Raw genomic sequence first — 20226 nt, forward strand, 5'->3', positions numbered from 1 at the left:
GTGACAGTGGCTCTCTGGTAGAACTAATGGATGTAATTTGTAGTTGTCATGTGAATATTTTTGACATTTGCCTCCCAGAATCACCCAAGAACTTTCACTTGGTACAGTTTCACAAATATTAACAAATAAACCATTTCTTGAAGCGACAGATACAACAGATTCAACATTGATCAATGCAGTAGCTGCGATAGTGCTGGTATGTGACATTAGTGCTAGAAAAATTAATTCTATTCTGGGTATTCTTCAACAAGACATGGCTTACCAAGAAAGCATCCCTACCTTGGTGGAGGAAGAAGAGCGTAGCTTCACATTTCTTTCCATTTATCTTCTCTCCTTAAGTCTCTATCACTATTCCTTTCTCCCCCCCTCCAGCACTTTCCCTTATATCCTTACCTGTTCCCTCTCAGTGTGGACTTGTAACATCACCTGGGTGAAGAGTTGAGTACCGTAGTCATGTGTGCTTAGCATGTTCTTCTTAGAGCTCATTATTGTACTCAGGGGCATGAACTTTACTATTAATTTCAGCCTTCTCCATCTCAGTTGTCATTAGTTCTCCTGACTTAGTTGTCAGTGGGTTGGGGATTTACATTTTCTGTCATCTCAGTCTTCTGGCCAGCATACCTTTGGAACCCCTTCTTACTGGTTTCCAAGTTACTTGACAAAGTCACCTCCAATGGAGAACACTGCTGTCCCGGGGCATTTTCTGCACTGGCTTACAGCTGGGTGCTCCCTGCACGCTTTGGTACCTCTGGCTGTTCCAAGAACTGTGCACTTCCCCTTGTTAAAATCTGTGAGCCATTTCCTCAGCCCATCTGGGTCCCTCTGGCTGGTTGCACAGCCTTCTGCCGCATCAGATGCTCCTCTTGGTTTGGAATCCTCAGCAGTCCTGTGAGCTACTGTGAGCCCTGTAACTACTACTGACTCCTGGATATTCTGTTCTTTCCCTCAGGTTGTTTGTAGCAGTGAGGGAGCTGAAAGCCAGTCATTACCAGCATACCAGTGCTTTTTGTGCAAAAGGAGCAATCTTCCATCTCCAGTATCTCCTCTCCACCACCTCATTTTTATAACATGCATTTTCCTCCTTCTCACATTAAACCATGCAATGGCTCACACTAACTTCCTTGTAGAAATGAAAAGCTACTATAACCTTTCCCTATGCTACATATTTACCTACCACTTGCTTTTTTTTTTTTTTTTTTTTTTTTTTTGCTGCAGAAATGAGTCCTCCAGCAAAATTTCTTTTAATAAATAAACCATCAAAACATTTCAGTCACTAAGTGATATCATCAAATGCAAATAGAACCAAGTGCACCCTGACTTCCTACAGCAGAAGATAATTTCTGGCAAGGGTACGAGACATGAACACTGCAACAGTGCAGCTGCCCCAGTACAACAAAGAAATAACAAAATATCCCTGTTGTTTGGACACCCAGAGAATAATGCTTAGCACTACGCTAAGTACAAAAAGAAATCGATCCATCTAACAAAACTTGGTTTTGAAGAATGTAGTAGGGGAAAAACATAGATCAGGAAAGTGCAGTGTTTTGAAGAAATAAGTTTATTTTATTGAAAAAGTCTTTGTAAACAGTTCAGAAGCTGACAGGAATAACCTAACCTGGAGAGCCACTTGGAGGCTGGTTGAGGCATGCCATGATGGAGTGCTTCAGAAGAAGATGGCTGACCTTCTTGTCAGGCTTATGCCCCGACCCCATCCATGCCAGCCGGCATCAGATTTGTCCCATCACTGCTGCTGGGAGACCCTGCAGTGCTCCGAACTTCTCTCTTACCTCAGTACTGTGCTCTGCACCAATCACCTCACCACCTGCTACCGCAGGTCTCCAACTCAGCTCTAGCTGCACACTGCTCCTGCTACCTCAGGCCATCCTTTGTGGTGGATCTCACTGCTGAGTGCAACAGCTGTCTCTCAGGAGATCGACAGTTCAGAGATATTAGTGCCAAGGTATGGTTCAGAGATCGATCCAGCTTCTGAGTCTCTGCCTCCAGAACAGCAGCTTTGGGCTCCCTGACCACAGTCTCTAGGGAGTAAGACAGCTCTTGGTGAAGGTCCAACAGCTCCTGGCTGGTCTTTGCACAACACTCGATATAGTCCTGCTTGTATTTTCGTTCTTGTGCCAACTGCTGCTGCAGAAGAGTCACCTGAAAGAGGTAGAAGGCTGAGTTCAGAGAAACCCACACTGTAGGACCATCCTTAGCTCCGTGGAACCAGCTGTCAGGGAAGCACCCTCTAACTCCAGTCCTGGCCAACACTTTGTCCTTGTTGAATGGGAAGTGACAGGTTCCAAAGTCAACATGAACTGAACTTAGATGATCAACAATGTAAATTCCTTTCTCTCATACTGTACACGTGTACAGCACTGGCGTATCTGCACAGCAAAGAAAAAGATTCCTACAGGATTTAGTAATGCAACTCTTTTTTCAAGAGAAATTTTGGCATCTGTCACCTTAGTTCCACATGCTTTTTCCTCAGCAAAAGGTTACAGCAGTGTCATTAAAAACGACTGCTTGCTCAGGAACGAGGTACTGAAGAACCGTTCTGTCAGATACAGTTTAAAAACTTAACAGCTAACATGAGAAAAGGAACCAAAGGGAACCACACCACTTCAGAGAGGGACAAATCTGACCTTGTATCTGAAATAACAAGGACACCTTTGTGAAAGTGGGGTTTAAAGGCAGAAAACACACCTTGGTAGGTAATCCAGGGACACAAGTGGGAGAAGCAGCTGCCTGCTGCTTAAAGCATCTGCCAGGAAACAGGAGATCTAGTTGCAGTTTTGCTGTCTCTCAGAGCTACAGAGTGCCTTCATTAATAAGCTAAGACCTATTCTTTGACCAGAACACTTTAATTTTCCTGCTGAAGTAGGTCCACAGTGGATGGAGATACAACAGTCACAAGAGGAAAAGGAGTTCAATCAGTTCTCTCTAGTAACAGAACTTAGCCACTGAAGCTTCCTAGCAAGAGGTCACGATAACTTGCTGGCTTCAGCAGCACACTCAGCTTACTTTCCAGAACTAAGGAGTATGTACTTTAGCCACAGAAGTATTATGTACACCTGTTGCTTTTGTCACCTGTGAAGATTCATACCCTCCGGGAGACTTAGATCTCCTAGATGACCTAGAGTCAGATATACCTGACTCATAGAAATAAGTGGAACTAGATGATCTTGTATGTCCTTTCCAACCTTCTGATTCTATGATTCTAAGCGGAAGAGAAGTCTGGCAACCTGTTGGTACTGCCAGTATTGCTGTGAAAAGATGCAATTGAAAGGTATGTGCTTACATTGATAAAACAAATATTCTTATAGTGCTTCTAGGTCTCTGACTCAGTCCAGTACTGGGACCATGATTAGCACAGAACAACAATACGAGACTTATAGCTGCGTTACAGCTAAAAGCTTGGCCACTGTCTTGTGCCTCTGAACTCTGATAAGTTGCAAGCTCCCCTTTTATTGAATCAAGGGAAAACAGGAACAGCTGACAGGATGAGCAAGGCTCAAAGGAGACATCCTTAAAACACTCTCTGGCTGCAGGAAAATTTCAATTTTCTGATTTTCCTGCAATCCATCACCCACCATGCCTGACTTGGTAAGTCAGAGACCAGCCTACATTAACGGCCTCGTTCATCTGCGGCCAACTAATGCAGCTACCTGGGTATTTCCACTGCCTGGTGTACTCACTTCCTGACAGCTGGGACCAAGCCAAACAAAACTTGCGCTGTAACATCATGCAAAGTTGTGTTCAGCAGTGCATCTACAGCAGCTTTTGATGACAGCTTTTCTATTCCTCACCTGATTCTGTAAATCAGCTAATTGATTGCAGAGAGCAAGAGCCTCCTCCTGTGAAGAAAATGCAAGGATTTCTTTTTAGTCTCCAGTCTGGGCAGGGTCAGATTTACATTATGTCTATGTGGTTGGGGGTGAGGGGAGGGCAATGTTGCCACTAGAATTTGTCATAGTTCCTCTGCATGGCCAGACTCTTCTTTCAGCAAGTAAGATTCTGTTCGCACCTTTCTAGAAGCAGGCATCTTGTCCTCATCAGATTCTGAGAAAGAAAACCTGTTTGCATTTGGCTGTGACTGGCGACTACAACTTCTCTTCAGTCTCCTCCGTTCATGTTCCACCTGCATGTTGGATAGGAGAAAGAATCACAGAAACCAGCCACCAAACAAGGGAAAAAAAATAAAAGATCCCAGGACATTATTTCTGAGGAGATTTCTGTGCAGAGACTGTTTAATTGTATCACAGAAAGTTGGAGGCAAAAAGCACTAGATATGATGAAGAGAAAAAGAAGAGGAAAGAGCAAGAGGAAGTTCCTAACATGAGTATCAAATGCAAGTGCAAGGTGACACCAGAGCAAGAAGAGTAGGACCTGAGTAAACGTTCATCTGTGAAAGCAGAGTGGAGAAAGAAAATGTGAAACTGTGTCTCCACATGGGAGAGGAAAGTAAACAGACGACTCTAAAGGACTGTAAATGGAAACAAGCTGTGTTCCAGAGGACTATACGCACTGCAGAGGCAGTGAAAGCCTTTTTTACCTGCTCAAGAGTTATCCTGAGCTCAGCATTGAGTTGCGTCAGCTCAGACTTTTCATGTTCCAGCCTTGCAACTGCTTGCTGCAGACACTCCAGCCGCTGCCATAGGAGCTTCTTCTCCAAGAGCCATGATAGGTTCTCACTGCCTCCAATAGCTTCCTGGGTGTACACAGACATCATGCAAAGTGTCATCACATAAAGGGTAGAGGGACCAAATTAACATGCCAGAGAGGGTGACCAGCCTCAGGCTTGGACATCATCAAGTCCCTTCTTTCCTTTCTGACTGACAGGCCAAAACAGCAATATATGTTCCTACATGCTCTGCATAGGGACCACTACATAATCACGTGGCTAGTAATGAAATAACCTCTTGTTTGTTCACAAGTAAACAGAATGTGCTTGGTCAGAAACAGCAGATCTCTGAAATTACACTCTAAGCACTGTCACTGTGGGTGCTTCTCAGCCATCTTTAAAAAATTCTACAAAGTTTAGCACATTAGTTTGGTCAGCTGTGCCCTTTTGTCTCCACGCCAAATCCTAACCACACTATGTTGGCTAAACTTGGCTGGACAGCAGAACTGATTACTAATCCCCAACTTTTGGACTTGATTTAACAGCAAGCTCTGTAGTTCTTTCAGTAGCTCTGGGCTTGACAGAAAAAAATTGTAGCAGGTGAATGGTCTGTGGCCTGTGCTACACAGGCAGGCTAGCCTACGGACTGAAATCATAGGTTCTTTGGCCAAGCTGGTAAATATTTATGGGAAACAACATTAGAATCCTTTACAGACATTTTAGTTGACTGATGGCCAGTCACATCACCTACCTGAAGATGAAACCGGTCCTTGTCCCTCTCTGAAACCATACTCTGCAGGATGGCTATTTCTTCCCTCAAAGTCCCATTGGTCATTTCACTCTTAGAAAGGGCAAGAGTCAGTGCTTGTGCCTTCTCTTTCCATTCAATTTCTCCGCTTTCAGTCTGCTTCAAAATAGCAATCACACGCTTCAATTCTTCCCCCTTTACTTTCCTCTCATCTTCCAGTTGTTGGGCTAGTTCTTTCTGCCTTTTCAAGAATTGGTCTCTCTCTTGGAGGGCTCTCTTCTTCTCTGCTTCTTCTTCCTCCCATTTTTGGAGTTTCTGGATTTGTTTCTTTAGAGTCTCCCCTTCATCCTTCCAATGCAGAGCTGATGTTAGTTGTTTCAAGAGTTCACTCTGCCTCCTCAGCTCTTTTTCTTTCCCTGTCAGAGTTCTCTCTAAATACTTGACTCTGTCTCTCTGGCATTTGATCTCTTCGTCCTTCTTTGTCAGAGTCTGCTGAACATGCTGGAGATCTTCATGAAGACCTCTTATTTCCTCATCTTCTAACTTTTTTTGCTCACCTTGAGCCTTTGTCTCCCGTTCTCTCCCATGCAAGGCTTCTTCCAGGAACTTCTCTTCCTCTCCATGATGTTTAATCTCTTCTTTCTTCTCAGATAGCATAAGCTGGAGATTCTGCAAGGTCTTCAGTTCTTCTTCTTGGTGCTGGAGTTTTTGTAGAAGAGTTTCATTGTCTTCATCTCTCTTTCTCACCACCTCCTCAAGCAGACTTACTTGATTCTGGCAAGACATTAGTGCTACTTTCATACTTTCTTCACGAATATGAAACACATTAATCTGCTCTGACTGTTTGAGAATCTCCAAGTTGTTCTCCTTCATTGTTTTGTTCATTTTGTTTAGATCCTGCTGTAGACTTCTGGCCTGTTTAGCTTCTGACTCCTTCTGCTCTTGAAGTTCCTGGACATGCTCTTTCAGAGATGCTATCTCTTGATCTCTAGCTGCTAGGGAAGATTCAGCACATTCTAGTTTCTGCACTACAGCTGCAGTCTGCATCATCGTATCGTCATTTTGTTGTTGAAGCTTAGAGACAGCTTCCTCTAAAACCTCTATCGTTCTTTCTCTTTCTTTCAGAGTCATTTTTGTTTCTTGAAGAATCACTTGATCAGTTTTGTGCTTCTCCTGCATTTCTTTAAATGCCTCACACTGCTTTTTAAGGGATACAGTTTCCTGTTCTTGTTCCTTTAAAGACCCTTTAAGATGCTGCAGAATTTCTTTCTGCTGCATAGAGTCTTTTTCTTGTTTTTGGAAGGTCTCAATCAGTTCCTTCTGAGATTCAATCATTAAATCCTTCTCTCTCAGTATTGCCTTAGTGTATTCTAAGTCTCTATGTAAGACATTCATCTGTTCTGTTTTTTCCTCATATTCCCTTGTTTGTTGCTTTTGGATGTCTAGGAGTCTTTCCTTTTCATTTAAGGTTTCTAATGTCTGCTCCAGTTGGTCACAAACAGTCTTCAACTTCTTTTCCATGACTTCTTCAGCTTCTTGGATTTGCTTTTTCTGTGACTCAAGCTCTTGATCTTTTTTAGATAAGGAAAGTTTCATTTTTTCTACTTTATCCTGTAGCTCTTGCAGGTACTCCTCTTGATGCTCCTTGTACTGCTGAAAGAATCTTAACTGATCCCTTTGAGAGTCAGACTCATTCTCTCTATCCCTAAGATCTGCTCTGAGCTGTTCAAGGCTTGTGTGCAAAGATTTCACCTCTTCTCGCTCCATCTCCAGTTCTTTGATCCGCTGATTTAGAGACATCAGCTCTAAGTCTTTCTCCTTCAAGTTTCCTTTCATATGATCAAGATCCACTAGCAGACTTCTCACCTGTGACGTGCCATGTTGTTCTAGAATTATTAGCTTCCCTTCCTGAAACTTAATCATCTGGTCTCTCTCTTCCAGATCTTTGCTCATCTTGCTTACAACAGTCCTCTGCAGTTCTCGTTGCTTCTCCAGTTCCTGTATCTCTTCTTGCTGGGATCTTATCTCCTGGTCTCTTTCCTCCAGGTCTTTGCTCATCTTGCTCACAGCAGACCTCTGCATTTCTTGTTGCTTCTCTAGCTCCTCTATCAGTTCTTGCAGGGATTTGATCTCCTGGTCTCTGTCCTCCAGGTTTTTGCTCATCTTGCTTACAACAGTTGTCTGCAGTTCCTGCTGCCTCTCTAACTCCTCTATTATTTCTTGCTGGGATCTGATCTTCTCATCTCTCTCCTCTAGGTCTTTGTTCATCTTGCTCACAGCAGCTCTCTGCAGTTCTTGATGCTTCTCCAGCTCCTCTATCAGTTCTTGCTGGGAACTTATATTCCCATCTCTCTCCTCCAGGTCTTTGTGCATCTTATTTACAACACTCCTCTGCATTTCTTGGTGTCTCTTTAGCTCCTCTATCAGTTCTTGCTGGGATCTGATCGCCTGATCTCTCTCCTCCAGGTTTTTGTTCATTTTACCTAGGGCAGCCCTCTGCAGTTCCTGCTGCTTCTCTAGCTCCTCTATCAGTTCTTTCTGGGATCTTATCTTTTCATCTCTCTCCTTTAGATCTTTGCTCATCTTACTTGCAGCAGTCCTCTGCAGTTCTCTCTGCTTCTCTAGCTCCCGTATCTCTTCTTGCTGGAATCTGATCTCCTGGTCTCTGTGTGCCAGATCTTTAGTCATCTTGCCTATAGCAGTTCTCTGCAGTTCTCGTTGCTTCTCCAGCTCCCATATTTCTTCTTGCTGGGATTTGATCTCCTTATCTCTGTCTTCCAGGTCTTTGCTCATTTTGCTTACAGCAGTCCTCTGCAGTTCTTGCTGCTTCTCTAACTCCTGTATTTGTTCTTGCTGGAATTCTGTCTTCTGGTTTTTCTCTTTTATGTCCTTAATAACTTGATTTAGAGTAGTTTCATGCATTTCTTTCTGGCTTTCCAGCATTCTCATCTGTTCCTGGTATAACTTCATTTCTCCCTCTCTCTTTGACAGGATGGCATTCACTTGAGTAAGATTCTCCTGCAAAGCTTTTACATCTGCTGCCTCTTTCTGTAGCATCTGGATTTTCTCCCGCTGAGTGTCCACTTCCTTATTTTTTGTTTTCAAGACAGATAATGTAGTTTGTAGTTCTTGTTCAAGGGAGTGATTCATATCTGCTGCTCTGTTTGCTCGTGTTTCGGAAGCTGTGATTGATTCCTGAAGAAGTTTTATCTCCCACATCAGTTTTTCTTCAACTGCTTGCAGTCTGTCCCGTTCATGCTGCAACACAGGGAGAAAAAGATTCAGTAATTCTATTTATATCAGTTTGTTTTCATACTAGATTCAAACTCCCACTTTGGTGGCAGTCAAGAGCTGCAGTCTGAACTTTTAGTAGAAACTTCTACCTATTCAATTGGTTTCCCCTTTCACCCCCCCAAAAAAAAGCCCAACAACACCACCAACATATGTATTTGAGAACTGTACTGAATTTAGCAAACTGGCCATAACTGATTTTTTTGATGGTGGATTTAGATGATACTTCCATCCTCAACCCCAGCACTGTTTAAGCTTGTGAGAACTGTAATTAGACACCTCCTGTATAGACAGGCCTGCTGTCTTGACAAGACCATTTGGCAGCAAGTTCAACAGGTGTCCTCTGCTATAAGAAAAACCTCCTGTCATTTTCAGTCACTGGCTTCAACAGACGGCTTGTGTTCTTCTGCTGGAAAAAAGAGTGACTGCCCCCTACGTTCCAGGGAGTTGGAGATCTCTCCTGCGCTACCCTTCAAGTCCAGATACTTCTGAATTTAAACTTGTATTTGGGCTCAAACCATGCAACGTAAGTAAGTTTGAAAGTTACTTAGACTGAAGTCTTACTGGCAGAAATCTTCAGAACTTCAGAAAATGAACAACCTGCATTGTAAGTAAGTTTTATATGACTCCAGTATCTTTTTCTCCTTATTCAGAAGAACACTTCAGAAAAGTTAAGATAAGAAGATGACTTAGATAAATTTTGTTTTTTTGCCCTTGTATTTTGTGATACTGGTTCTCACTAGTTTCTGGACTGACCTCTTACTCAAGGTGTTGATCCTGCTAACTCAGCTACAGGGGCTAGCAGGAAAACAAGGAAGTTTTTCTTTCCTTTGTTCTAGGAAACAAAGAACGAATGGAAGGAAGGTAAATGAAAGAGCATTTGTATATTCTGTATCTTCTCAGATTTGGACAAAACTTCTATAGCATCACCAAAAAAACAACTCTCCACTGAAAAAAAATAGTTCCTTAAAATTATTAATAGATGGAAAAAAAAAAAAAGCTAGAAACTGCCCTTCATGGCATCTGTTAGCCATACCAGCACATCCTTCTTTTGCTTCTCAGCGCTCTCAAGTTTCCTTTCCAAAGATGCCACCTCTTGATGTAGTGTCATAGCCTCCTTCTTTAGAGCAGCAGCCTCTGCCTGCAAGGCTGCTTGTAAAGAGTTGTTCTTGCCTTCTGCCATCTGTGCCTCTGCAGCAGCAAAGATCAAGGAAAAGGTGAAAAACAAAGTAAAATCAAATGGATTTGTAACCTAGGGAGAAAATAACATTTTTTCCCCCTACCTGTCTGTGTTTTATAGACCTCAAACCCACGTGAACTTTCAAAACAGACGTAATTAAAAACCTTCCAGCCAGAGAAAAACGGAAGCATGAAAGTGGCAAGGTTCAGAATAATATGAAAATGCATCTGCTGTTCTGCATGTTAAAAGGCTAAGGCTAATGACACAGCAGCAGGTCACCAACAGCATTAGAATCAGATAGAATCTTCACTGATGAAACAAGGACAGGGACAGCCAGTGAAAGGTCTGATGCCCTAAAGATAAAGAGCTGGGAGTAGGCAAAGGGAACAAGAATTACAAGTGAAGACTGACTGTGACACAATTAACCAGAAAGTCATATGAGGCTTTAGAGAAAAGGACATATACCAATGACAGAGACAGGAGAAGATACGCCTGTCTGGCTATGATACAGGAGGCCAACAGCCATGGAGGCTCTAGGAAGGCCTGGAGATTAAGAGGTAACTAGTTGCATATGAAAACCAGTTTGTAGATAAATCTAAAGTAACCATTACCAAAAACATAATTAAGAAGTTGCTAGGCAAGCAAGAAATTATGTTTGCTACAGATTGGAACTCAGATATCAGACTACAGAAGCATTAGGTACCAGAAAACTAGGAAAAACAGCAGAAAAGAAAGAAAGAACATGCTGGCAATTACAGTAACCTAATAGCTTAACATGGAACTGATGCTCAATAAAATGGCAATGTAAGAGAAAAAGGAAGTCAACAAAGGCAATGTTTTTAGCATCCATAAAGAAGCACATACAAGGAATCAAGCTACACCTACTCTGTAGTGACACAGGACCTGAAAGGCATCACTGCTGTACACCCATCACCAGCCATAGCACTGGATGCAGTGCCATGTGTTCTGTGGTCAAGTCTCATGCTTGTTCCTTTTTCTCCACCCACTCATCTCCTGGCACTGCAGCACTGTTCCTCTGTGTGGTATCAGAAATCCCTTCCAGTGAGACAGGATTGACTCAGTGGGTTGGAAAGAAGCTGTACCTTCCTGGCTTTGAGCCAGCTGTTTCTGTAGTTCCTGATTGCGGGCACTGAAGTGGTCCCTCTCAGCTTGCCTCTTGCTCAGTTCCAGTTCCAGGTCCTGCACTTTCTTCCCAGCATCATTCTGGAGGAGGCAAGATCAGTGCATGTTCATAGAGCCACTGCTGGCAGGAGACAAGGAGGTACAAAAGCTAAAGGCAGAAATGGACAGTAATGGAAAATACGATTGTTCTTTCTCCTTGTGTCACAAGCAAAGCTGGCTTACAAGAATTTACACCCATTCTGGCATTGGCACTCTGCTTCTCAGCTCAGTCCAGCAAAGGGACAGGACTTTTGGGTGCACTACAGAGACACATTACCAGATCTTGCTGAGTTTGCTTCAGGTCTTGACGCAGGTCTTGCAGGGCTGCTGCCACTCTGTCCACCATGAGCTCTACAGGGAGGTCCTTGGCTTGAGAAACAGTTAGGCCCCAGACATGATCCTGTTCTGAAGAGAGAAGCCATTCAGTTTCATGCTTTAATTTCAGGGTCTCCAACAAACAAGATCTGTTTATACATTGCAGAAGGTGGCAGCATCTTTGCAGCTGTACTGAAGTTTATGTTACAGCAAGTCATGTCATAGGCTAAGATTATTTTGCAGCACACTAATGTGAGTACTGCTCCCAGAAAAGAATACACATGCACCTCATGACTACTGGTGCTAGTGGTTTCTCCATGTACGAACGTGGACTTGTCTCTCTGCAGAAACCTCAGGCTTTCAAGACTTCCCAAGACTTGAGACAGTCCGAACCGAAAGGATCAATCTATTAGGATTACAAAGAACCATTCCTCCCCTCCATATTCTCCTCCATCCCCAAGCACTCTATGTGATTCTTGTTCCTCCCACACTTGCCTGATCTCCAAGAGACTAAGTCTCTGCTTTTATCAGTGCTGTCACACAGCACATGGTGAAGAACCAAGTGCAATTTGTCCAGCTGGGACTGGGCTTCACAGTGGGCATTATTAGCCTGCTGGCACTCTGTAGCCAGTGCCTTTGCTCTGTTCTCTGTGCTACAAAGCCTCAAATGAAGTTCAGCCATCTCAGCCTCTAGCACGTGTAAAGAGTCTTTCAAGCACCGTTCGCCTGCTCGAGACTCCTCCAGATCCTGTAACAGCTGCTTCTCCCGAGCTGCCAGGCTAGCTTCCTTCTCCAGCACCACTTCCTGCAGTGTCTGTACCTGTAACACAGATGCACAGAGCCTCAGGGATAGAGCTGCTACTGAGAAAGCAGAGAAGGAAGTAGGGAGAAGAACGAAGAAGAAATTCCAACACCATGTTGGAAACAAAAGGCAAAAAAAAAAACCCACCAAACACACGAGAACTCAGAATAAAAAAAACAAACAATGAGCTAGAAACAGGTGCCTTAGGCTAAGGGGCCAAAAGGAAGCTTCCTCATCCACAACATTATGACCAAGCCATCATCTTTCCAACTTCAGAAATGAAGCAGTGTGTGTTTGAGTAGGGGGTTGGCAGAGCAAGCTGTCAGATCACCCTGCATGGACATGAGGCTGTCAGGGATGCCTAGGAGTAGAAGTAAAGAGAAGTCAGTCACCATCCCTTACTGTGCATCTCCAAAATGCCAGGTGAACTCGGCTGAGGTGGAAGTGCCTTCCACGGACTGCAGTAACCACTTCTATGTCATCAGATCACTCAATAATCTACAGAGGTAGATTCCCACCGTTGGGGAACATTTGTAACATAGATACTGAGAAGTTCCAAAGGAATCTTCTATTGCTCCTCAGAGATTTAATGCCTCGAACCATGAGAGAACAGGGAACAACACAAGGAAAACATAGCAAATCCAGCCTTCACCTCAGTGTGCAGCCTCTAGGCAGAACACAGGAGTGTGTATTGTTGGAAGGGGAAACAAGTTGATTCAATGTCCCTGGGTAAGAGAAAGCTTATTGGATAGGACACCTGGCTGTTGAGCTCTTGTATTTCTCTTCTGTGGTCTGAGTGGAGCTGCTGAGCCTGCTGAATAGCAGAATGTAGTTTGGACACCTCGTTCTGCTGGACAAGGTTGTTTTCTTCCAAGGTCTTGAGGCTCAATTCCTTCTGTTCCAGAGACAGAGATAGCCTGAAAGAGAGAACATGCAACTCATTACTCATAGTATAAGACCTAATAAATTCTTTGGACTCGAAGCACCAAGACTAAAACTGCTGTCTGCTGAGGTGTACCCAAACAACTAGGCTGCTTGTTCAGTCCTAAGCCAGACTGGCAATCACAGCAAAGCATGCACCTACTACACTCATTTCCACAGAGAAAAGCTAATGAGTGGCTAAGTTTAATACATTTTTGAGATGGGAATGCAGACAACACGAGAGCATATATACTGAAACACTTAAATGAGAGACGTTAAAAGTGATATCCACAAATACAGTCTCATGTTCTGCCACTCTGCAATGTAGGTGGCAATAAGGAGCAGCTTTGTTCACCACCGGTTCTAGTTCTTCTCAACTTCCAAGAATTCCACAGAAGAATGTAAGACTAAAACCTCCAGGGAAAAGGGGGATGTGCAATTTTTAATGTGTTTATGGATAATGTATCTCTATAAGTGTTTAATATCCACAGTATAACTTCTTATTCTCCTATGTGGGTGGCTCCATGCAGTGGAGCTCACAATAATACTCTTAGATGTACAGCAAAGGATTGGAGACCAAGGAAAATACAGTTAGAAGATGGTCTTTGGTGAAGCAGTTCTCTATCTCACCTTTATAATAGTAGGGGCCTAACAAACATATATGACAACCTGAGCAGTGTAAGTGTTGCAGGTGAGGCCTGATAAGGACAGAGCAGGAGACAATCCTCTCCCTTGCCCTGTCTGCCACCCCTCTCTGTTGATGCAGCCCAGGATGCTGCTGGCCTTCTGGGCTGCAAGAACACACTGCAGGCTCATGTCCGCCTTTTCCTCCACCAGGACCCACATGTCCTTCTCTGCAGGGCTGCTCTCAAAGAGTTCTTTTCCCAGTTTGTACACATACCTGTGATAGCCCCCACCCAGGTGCAACACTTTGCACTTCCCTTGTTGAACCTCAGTAGGTTAATGTGGGTCTGGTTCTCAAGCCTTTCCACGTCCCTTTGGATGGCGTTGCTTTTTAAATGTACCAACTGCACTACTCAGCTTCATGTCACCCACAAATTTGCAGAGGATGCACTCGATCCCACTATCTAGGCCACTGGTAAAGATGTTAAAGAGCACCAGTCCCCAGATAGGCTCCTGGGGAACACCACTCATAACCAGCTGCTACCTGGACATAGAACTGCTGACCAAAACCTTCTGGCTGCAACCATCTGACCAATTCTTTGTCCTCTGAATAGCCCTCTTTTCAAATCCATCTCTCTCCCATTTAGATAAGGATGTGGTGCAGGACCATATCAAAGGCCTTGCAGAATTCCAGCTAGATGGTACTGTTGCTCTGCCTTTATCCACTGATGCTGTCACTCCATCATAGAAGGCCAACAGATTGGTCAGGCACAACCTGCCCTTGGTGAAGCTGTGATGGCTACCTCAGATCACCTCCTCATCTTGCATCTGCCTCAACAAAGTTTCCATAAAGATCTGTTCCACAGTCTTCCAGGCACAGAGGTGAGGCTCGCTGGCCTGCAATGGGTATCCTTAAAACAGTCAAGTCCCAGGAAAACCTACCAAAGCAAGAGACTGGGCATAGGTGTCTCCATTTCCCCAGTCTTTCTAAATGAGCCATTAGTTACTAAAAGCTGATTTCACAGACAGGTAATAATGAAACAAGCAAGACATAGGAGAATTAAAAGCTCAAAACACTGGATAATTAAGGTTGACTTTTATTCAAAATATGATTTAAGTGACCAAATATGATTTGGACCAGACCAAAAGGGCACTCAGATCATTGGTTCAGCAAACAACTTGGTGGAAGCTAAGACTAGGACCATGGTGCAAACAGTGATACCATATAGCTTAGAAAGTCAAAATAAATGAAGACGATGGGGAAAAAGAAAAGAAATTATTTTGCCCAATGAGACTTGAAGAGATTTTGTCAATAACGAGAAAATTTGTTTCCCCAACATGTACATCCTAGTAGGAACAGCAACTGACAGCAAGGTGATATCTGGGGAGTTTCATAGGACTTGCCAGCACCACTATTAAGTTCAGTGAGGGAAATAAAGGCAGAAGTGGTAATGGAAGTTTGGAGGAAATACTCAGATCCTCATATAAGATACAGAATCCCTCAGAGGAGAAGCAAGAGCTCACTGCTTCTTATTTCTCCTCCCTTCAATGAAAAGATGCATTGAAAACTGACAAGACTTGATCAGGTGAAATCTTCTTTGTTGCAATACTTGGACAGTCATTAACATCAGTAACCATTAGGGCTAGCAGGGACCCTGCCTGAGCACCTCCAAATGCCTGGTAGGTTATTTTGAGAAATGAGGAAACAGATGGCAATGAAAAACTTGCTTGATCCTTGTGTGCCTCTGGAGGCACATTCTGAAGGGAATTTGGCTTAGCTTGAAATTATCATTTCAAGATGCCTTCTTCTAGCCAAAAAGTATCAGAATGAAACGATTGTGAACGTTTAAAGAAATGTTTAAAGTATACTGGACTCAAGGTGGAGCTGGTGGATCTATTTAGCCTATTATACTGCAGCCTGTCCTGCCTCCTTAGAATGTTTTGGGTTTGAATCTCTGAAAGTTTAACAGTATTTATATGCTGACCTGATAGAAATACATTCTTTTAAGGAAAAGACTACTTCAGAAAAAAATGTAACTGAAAGATGAAAACAAAAGAGAATGAAACATGATATCAAAAGAATGAAATGGTTCTGCATGGATAGTTCTGAACTGCATTTTAAGGAAATGGTATCACATCTACCTGCATATGAAAAGACCAGTAAGAGGGAATTCATTAAATAGAACAGAGAGCCCTGCAGGCTTTCAATTACCTGTCTCTTTCGCTCTCTAGAGCCTTCAATGAAGCCTGAAATTCTGTGTTGTGACGTTCCACTTCTTCCCATCGGCTCCTTTCCCCTTCTAAGGATTGCAGGCACACCTGCAGCTCTTTGTTCTGATGTTCCACCTCTTCCCATTGGCCCCTCTCCTCCTCCAAGATTTTCTGAAGGTGCACAACTTCCAGTACCTTCTGCCTGGACAACTCTTGTGCCTCATTCAGGTCTTGCTGAGCTTTATGGCCAATCGCTTGATGGGACTCTTCAGAGGCTGCTAGCTGAGATGTCAGCTCTTCTACCTGCAGTAAAACATAACAGAGCAGTCAAAGACTACAGCTTGCCTCTGCGAACCATATCGTACACTATGAGGAAAGGGGAAGAACAGACTTAAATCTCATTCTATGTGAGTATCAGTCAGATTCAGTCGATTCATCTGAAAAATGTGGAGAGGGACACAATGTTCATCTCATAAAGCACCTTAAAAAAAAAGGCTACCAGGTAAAGATCAGCAGAAATCCTTTCTGATCTTTACCTGGTAGCCTTGTTTTTTTAAAGAGATGGACACTACAGTATGATGGCAGTCAGAGGAATTGCTGCATATCTGTTCTGCAGTAGAAAGACAATTAGTGAAGGCATCACCTACTTGATGACTCAAGTATCTTTTGCTGTTTCAGTCACCTGTTTTTGTAGATCATCCCTCTGCTGAAGAAGGATATTCTTTTCCTCTCTGATGTTTTCAATTTCTTCCTTGTGCATATTCTCCACCATCTTGATTTTACTGTGAGCTTCCTGCAGCTCTGCTTGAAGTTTTTCTGTAATGTTCTGTAACCAAAATGCAGAGCAAGTTGCTGGGACTTGCCATCAGCTCCGCGTTTCCTTTTTCTACCTTAATCTCATCCATTCGTCCATTTCTCTCTGCTTTTCAAACCATCTCTATTTCTGCTGTAACCCATCCTTCCTTTTGCTTACCAGGCTCTGTGCTTTCAGTGCTCCAGGACTTGTGATCCATTTCCTCGTTATTGCCTTTCATTCTGTAACCTGGCTTTAGCAGCCCCTCTCCGAGCTTATGCTCAGTCACCAACTGCTTGAACTTTCTACCTACCCTACTAGTGAAACCTACCTGCTCATACTCCTGCTGCTCTTTCACCTCCTGCCTGAGTTGCTCAAGCTGATGGCAGGCTGCTGTTAGTTCTCCCTGAGTTTGGAGTAGCGTCTCTAATAAAGCTTTCTTCTCATTCTCCTTTTCTGTCAAGATCTGCACAGAAATACAGAGAAGACAGGTTGAATCTCCACAGAAGAAATTTGCATGTCCTTCAATGATTTGAAGGCTGATGGGCTCACGCAGTCTCAGAGCAATATGATGCCCATCTCTTAGGTCACCATCTGTCCTCTCGGTGACACAGATTCCAAAGTCATAAGGGTAGCATAAACACGGGCCATTTGTGACTGAACCTTCAACAAACTCTGAATCACCTAATAGGAAAATGTGTGGCACTTTCCTAGTGGTGATGATGGCATTTTCTTTGTCTTCCATTATGTCTTGTTTGTCTTTTAATACAGACTTTTGCACGCACCCAGCAGTAAAGAACATACAAGCCCGCAGGAGATGAAGGAAGTAGATTCTTCAGGAAAATCATGTATTCTAAGTAGGGCTTGGTGAAAATTCCAGTTTTAAGACACATATTGACACCTCTGAGAGCTGGTCCTATCACTCCAGTACTGGTAGTCACAAATGGGGGTACTGGCATTCCTAGGCAGTCTGCTTAAGAAGGAATCTGGGTAGAACACAGGGGGGACTCTCAGTGCATGACAGGTTTACTTTGGCACAGAAGATCTAGACACAAAACAGTTTACCAGCAAGTGACTTCTGAAAGAAAAACTTGAGAGGCCACCTGTTATACACTGCTCAGAAATATTTCATTCTTACTGCCAAAGACAGTCCTGCATGCATATCACTTTACACAATTCAAAGTAGAAAACACTTCAGGAAAACAGGGACATACAAGGCATGCTCTCACATCCCGATACCCAACTAGCTCTCATAGTTCTGTCCTTTCTGTACAGGTGGCTTCCTTCAGCTCACCACTGTGAGACATGATTATGGTGTTCATACTATCCGCAGGCTTCAGTGGACTTCTTGGCCTTCTTAACACTGTGTTATAGGCACTATCCTTCATAGCACAGAGGTCTCATGATTGTTAAGGCATCCTTTTTACAGAAGTGCATCCAAGAGACATCTCTACCCAGACACGCAGTGTGAAGAGAGCTGTAGTTACGTAACACAGATGAGTAAAAACATAAATTCTGCTTTCATATTTACCTCTTGATTGGTACTTTCAAATCTAGTTCGTTCCTCTTCTTGTTGAGCTTGCATGGTAGCAACTTTCTCTTTCATATGAAACAGCTTCTTCTCATGCTGTCCTTCTGTCTCTGCTTTTTCCTTTTCCCAGAGCTCCAGCATCTCCTGTAGCTCAAACTGGCGCCCTTCCCGTTCACTGGCCTGATGAGTGAAGGAAAAGACCTCAAGATGAAGTCTCACGTAACACGTGAAACATGTAAATCCTCACCCTTCCCACATAACTAACTTGAACAGCATATTATAGCTGCCTTATCAAGGGTGCCCTATCAAGGAACATAAAAGAGCAGCTCAGCGAGAAAAAGAAAAGTAGATGTTAAGTTCTCCTCTCTGATAGCTGCCTGTTTCCAACCATCTCAGGATTTATCTTCTATTTTCAGGATTCAGAGTTACTGTAATCACTGAAAAGATGCAGACTGACTGCAGGGTGAGAAAGAGGCCAGTATCCCAACGCCCTAGTCACAAGACAGGCTGTGAATTGAACTACAGGAACAAGGAGCCTGTTCCACATGCTTTAAGCCCAAGAGTAACGCCTCTGTCAATCACAAAATGATAGAAAGAAGTCACTGGGATTGCAGTTGGCACGAATGTTGTGAGTCTACTTCATGGCAGACAGAAGTCTGGTGAGATCCTACCACTTTACTGTGGCTTTGGGTGGAGTTCACCCAATATTCTGTTCAATCCGCTTTAGGCCCACAACAAATCTGTGGCTGCATTTACCATCCCAACAAAATCATGTGGGCCCTCACATGCCTTCAAGTATGAGCTACTGGCTCTACTGCCAGGCCTAGCAGTGTGTGGCTTCTGGCAGCTGATAATTACTGCCATTTCTCACACTCACGCAACAATTATGCAAAAGCAATCCCACAGAGCTTGCTTGAAGAATTAAAAACATATTGTCTCCTACCAGGTCTTGTAGGAGTTTGTTTATTTCCACTTCGTGATCAGTTTGCTGAAGTTTCAGGGTATTGTTATGCTGCTGTTCTATCTGAATGAGCCGTTGTGCCATGTCTTCCCGTTCCTGCTTCATTAGAGATCTCTCTGTTTCCAGCTCGTATTGAAGACACATCACTTCCCCTGCAAACATGGCAGATGGCAAGAAAAGCAGTGCCTACAGAAACTATTCTGAATTTGCTACCCTTACACCATTTTAATTTCAGAGAAAAGGGCTCTCTCTGCATTTTCTTCATTCCTCAGCATTGCACTGCAAATGCACACCAGATGCAAAGTACATGAGGCTCTCACCTTGTATCACTTCCTTAGCCTGAATAATTGTATGAAGCTGGATTTCAAGCTGACTCTTGGTGACCTCCAAGTGAGATGAGTGCTGCTGAGCCTCAAACAGGCTGGATTCCAGGGTGTCCTTCACTGACCTACATGTTGGAAACATGGAAAGAAATGAGATTCTTGCTCCTGACATCCATAGGGAATTATTCCAGTAAGAACTGGTTCAGGTTCCCAACATCTGAATATGGAAAATGGGTTGTGTGGAAATTCATGGGCAAAAAAACATTTCTGCCATTTAAAATAGCAATGTAGGCCCCTCCAGATTTTACTTACAACCTGCCATAACACAGAAAACACAGCCTAACTTGATCTCAATAGCCAAATCCTAAGTTGCTATCTGTAATAGACAGGTAGCTGTGTTAAAAACCAAAAGCCCATCCTCTGCTCACAGCTCTGATCTCATTGGCACTTCAGACTTGTTCTGTGGGATGAGGTAGAAGGGAAACAGAGCAAAAAAGGAGCATTTTCCTGGCTTACTAGTGGCTGTTTATGCTGTTCATAACATAGTCACATGCAGGTAATTTTCCAAACTCCCTATATTTAAAAGGGATACACCAGATGATAGAGTAACCTCTCATGCTTATAGCTGCATTTTTAAGAATTCTAACAGCTGAAGTGCCATCTGAAAGGAGAGATAAGAGATAATCCTTCAGTTCAAACTGCTGTAAGTTCAAGAGAAACTTG

General features: G+C 43.3%; 1 protein-coding gene across 2 annotated transcripts in view; it reads right to left on the reverse strand.

The window, feature by feature from the left end:
- Window positions 1–1362: 1362 nt before the first annotated feature.
- CEP250 (centrosomal protein 250) overlaps window positions 1363–20226 on the reverse strand; it is a 33272-nt gene continuing 14408 nt past the window's right edge. For both annotated transcript variants that reach the window (XM_031605673.2, XM_090151929.1), the window contains exons 16-31: window positions 19501–19628; window positions 19163–19332; window positions 18220–18399; window positions 17020–17154; window positions 16578–16721; window positions 15897–16198; window positions 12897–13056; window positions 11833–12157; window positions 11300–11427; window positions 10944–11064; window positions 9697–9851; window positions 5373–8627; window positions 4553–4708; window positions 4025–4138; window positions 3807–3854; window positions 1363–2157 (exon numbers count right to left, since the gene is read on the reverse strand). In XM_031605673.2, the coding sequence (XP_031461533.2) occupies window positions 1870–2157; window positions 3807–3854; window positions 4025–4138; window positions 4553–4708; window positions 5373–8627; window positions 9697–9851; window positions 10944–11064; window positions 11300–11427; window positions 11833–12157; window positions 12897–13056; window positions 15897–16198; window positions 16578–16721; window positions 17020–17154; window positions 18220–18399; window positions 19163–19332; window positions 19501–19628 (5809 nt within the window). In that variant the 3' untranslated portion in view covers window positions 1363–1869. The remainder of the gene's footprint in view (window positions 2158–3806; window positions 3855–4024; window positions 4139–4552; window positions 4709–5372; window positions 8628–9696; window positions 9852–10943; window positions 11065–11299; window positions 11428–11832; window positions 12158–12896; window positions 13057–15896; window positions 16199–16577; window positions 16722–17019; window positions 17155–18219; window positions 18400–19162; window positions 19333–19500; window positions 19629–20226) is intronic.

Source organism: Phasianus colchicus, chromosome 17 (assembly GCF_987193195.1).
Source record: "Phasianus colchicus chromosome 17, bPhaCol1.hap1.1, whole genome shotgun sequence".
Taxonomy (NCBI): domain Eukaryota; kingdom Metazoa; phylum Chordata; class Aves; order Galliformes; family Phasianidae; genus Phasianus; species Phasianus colchicus.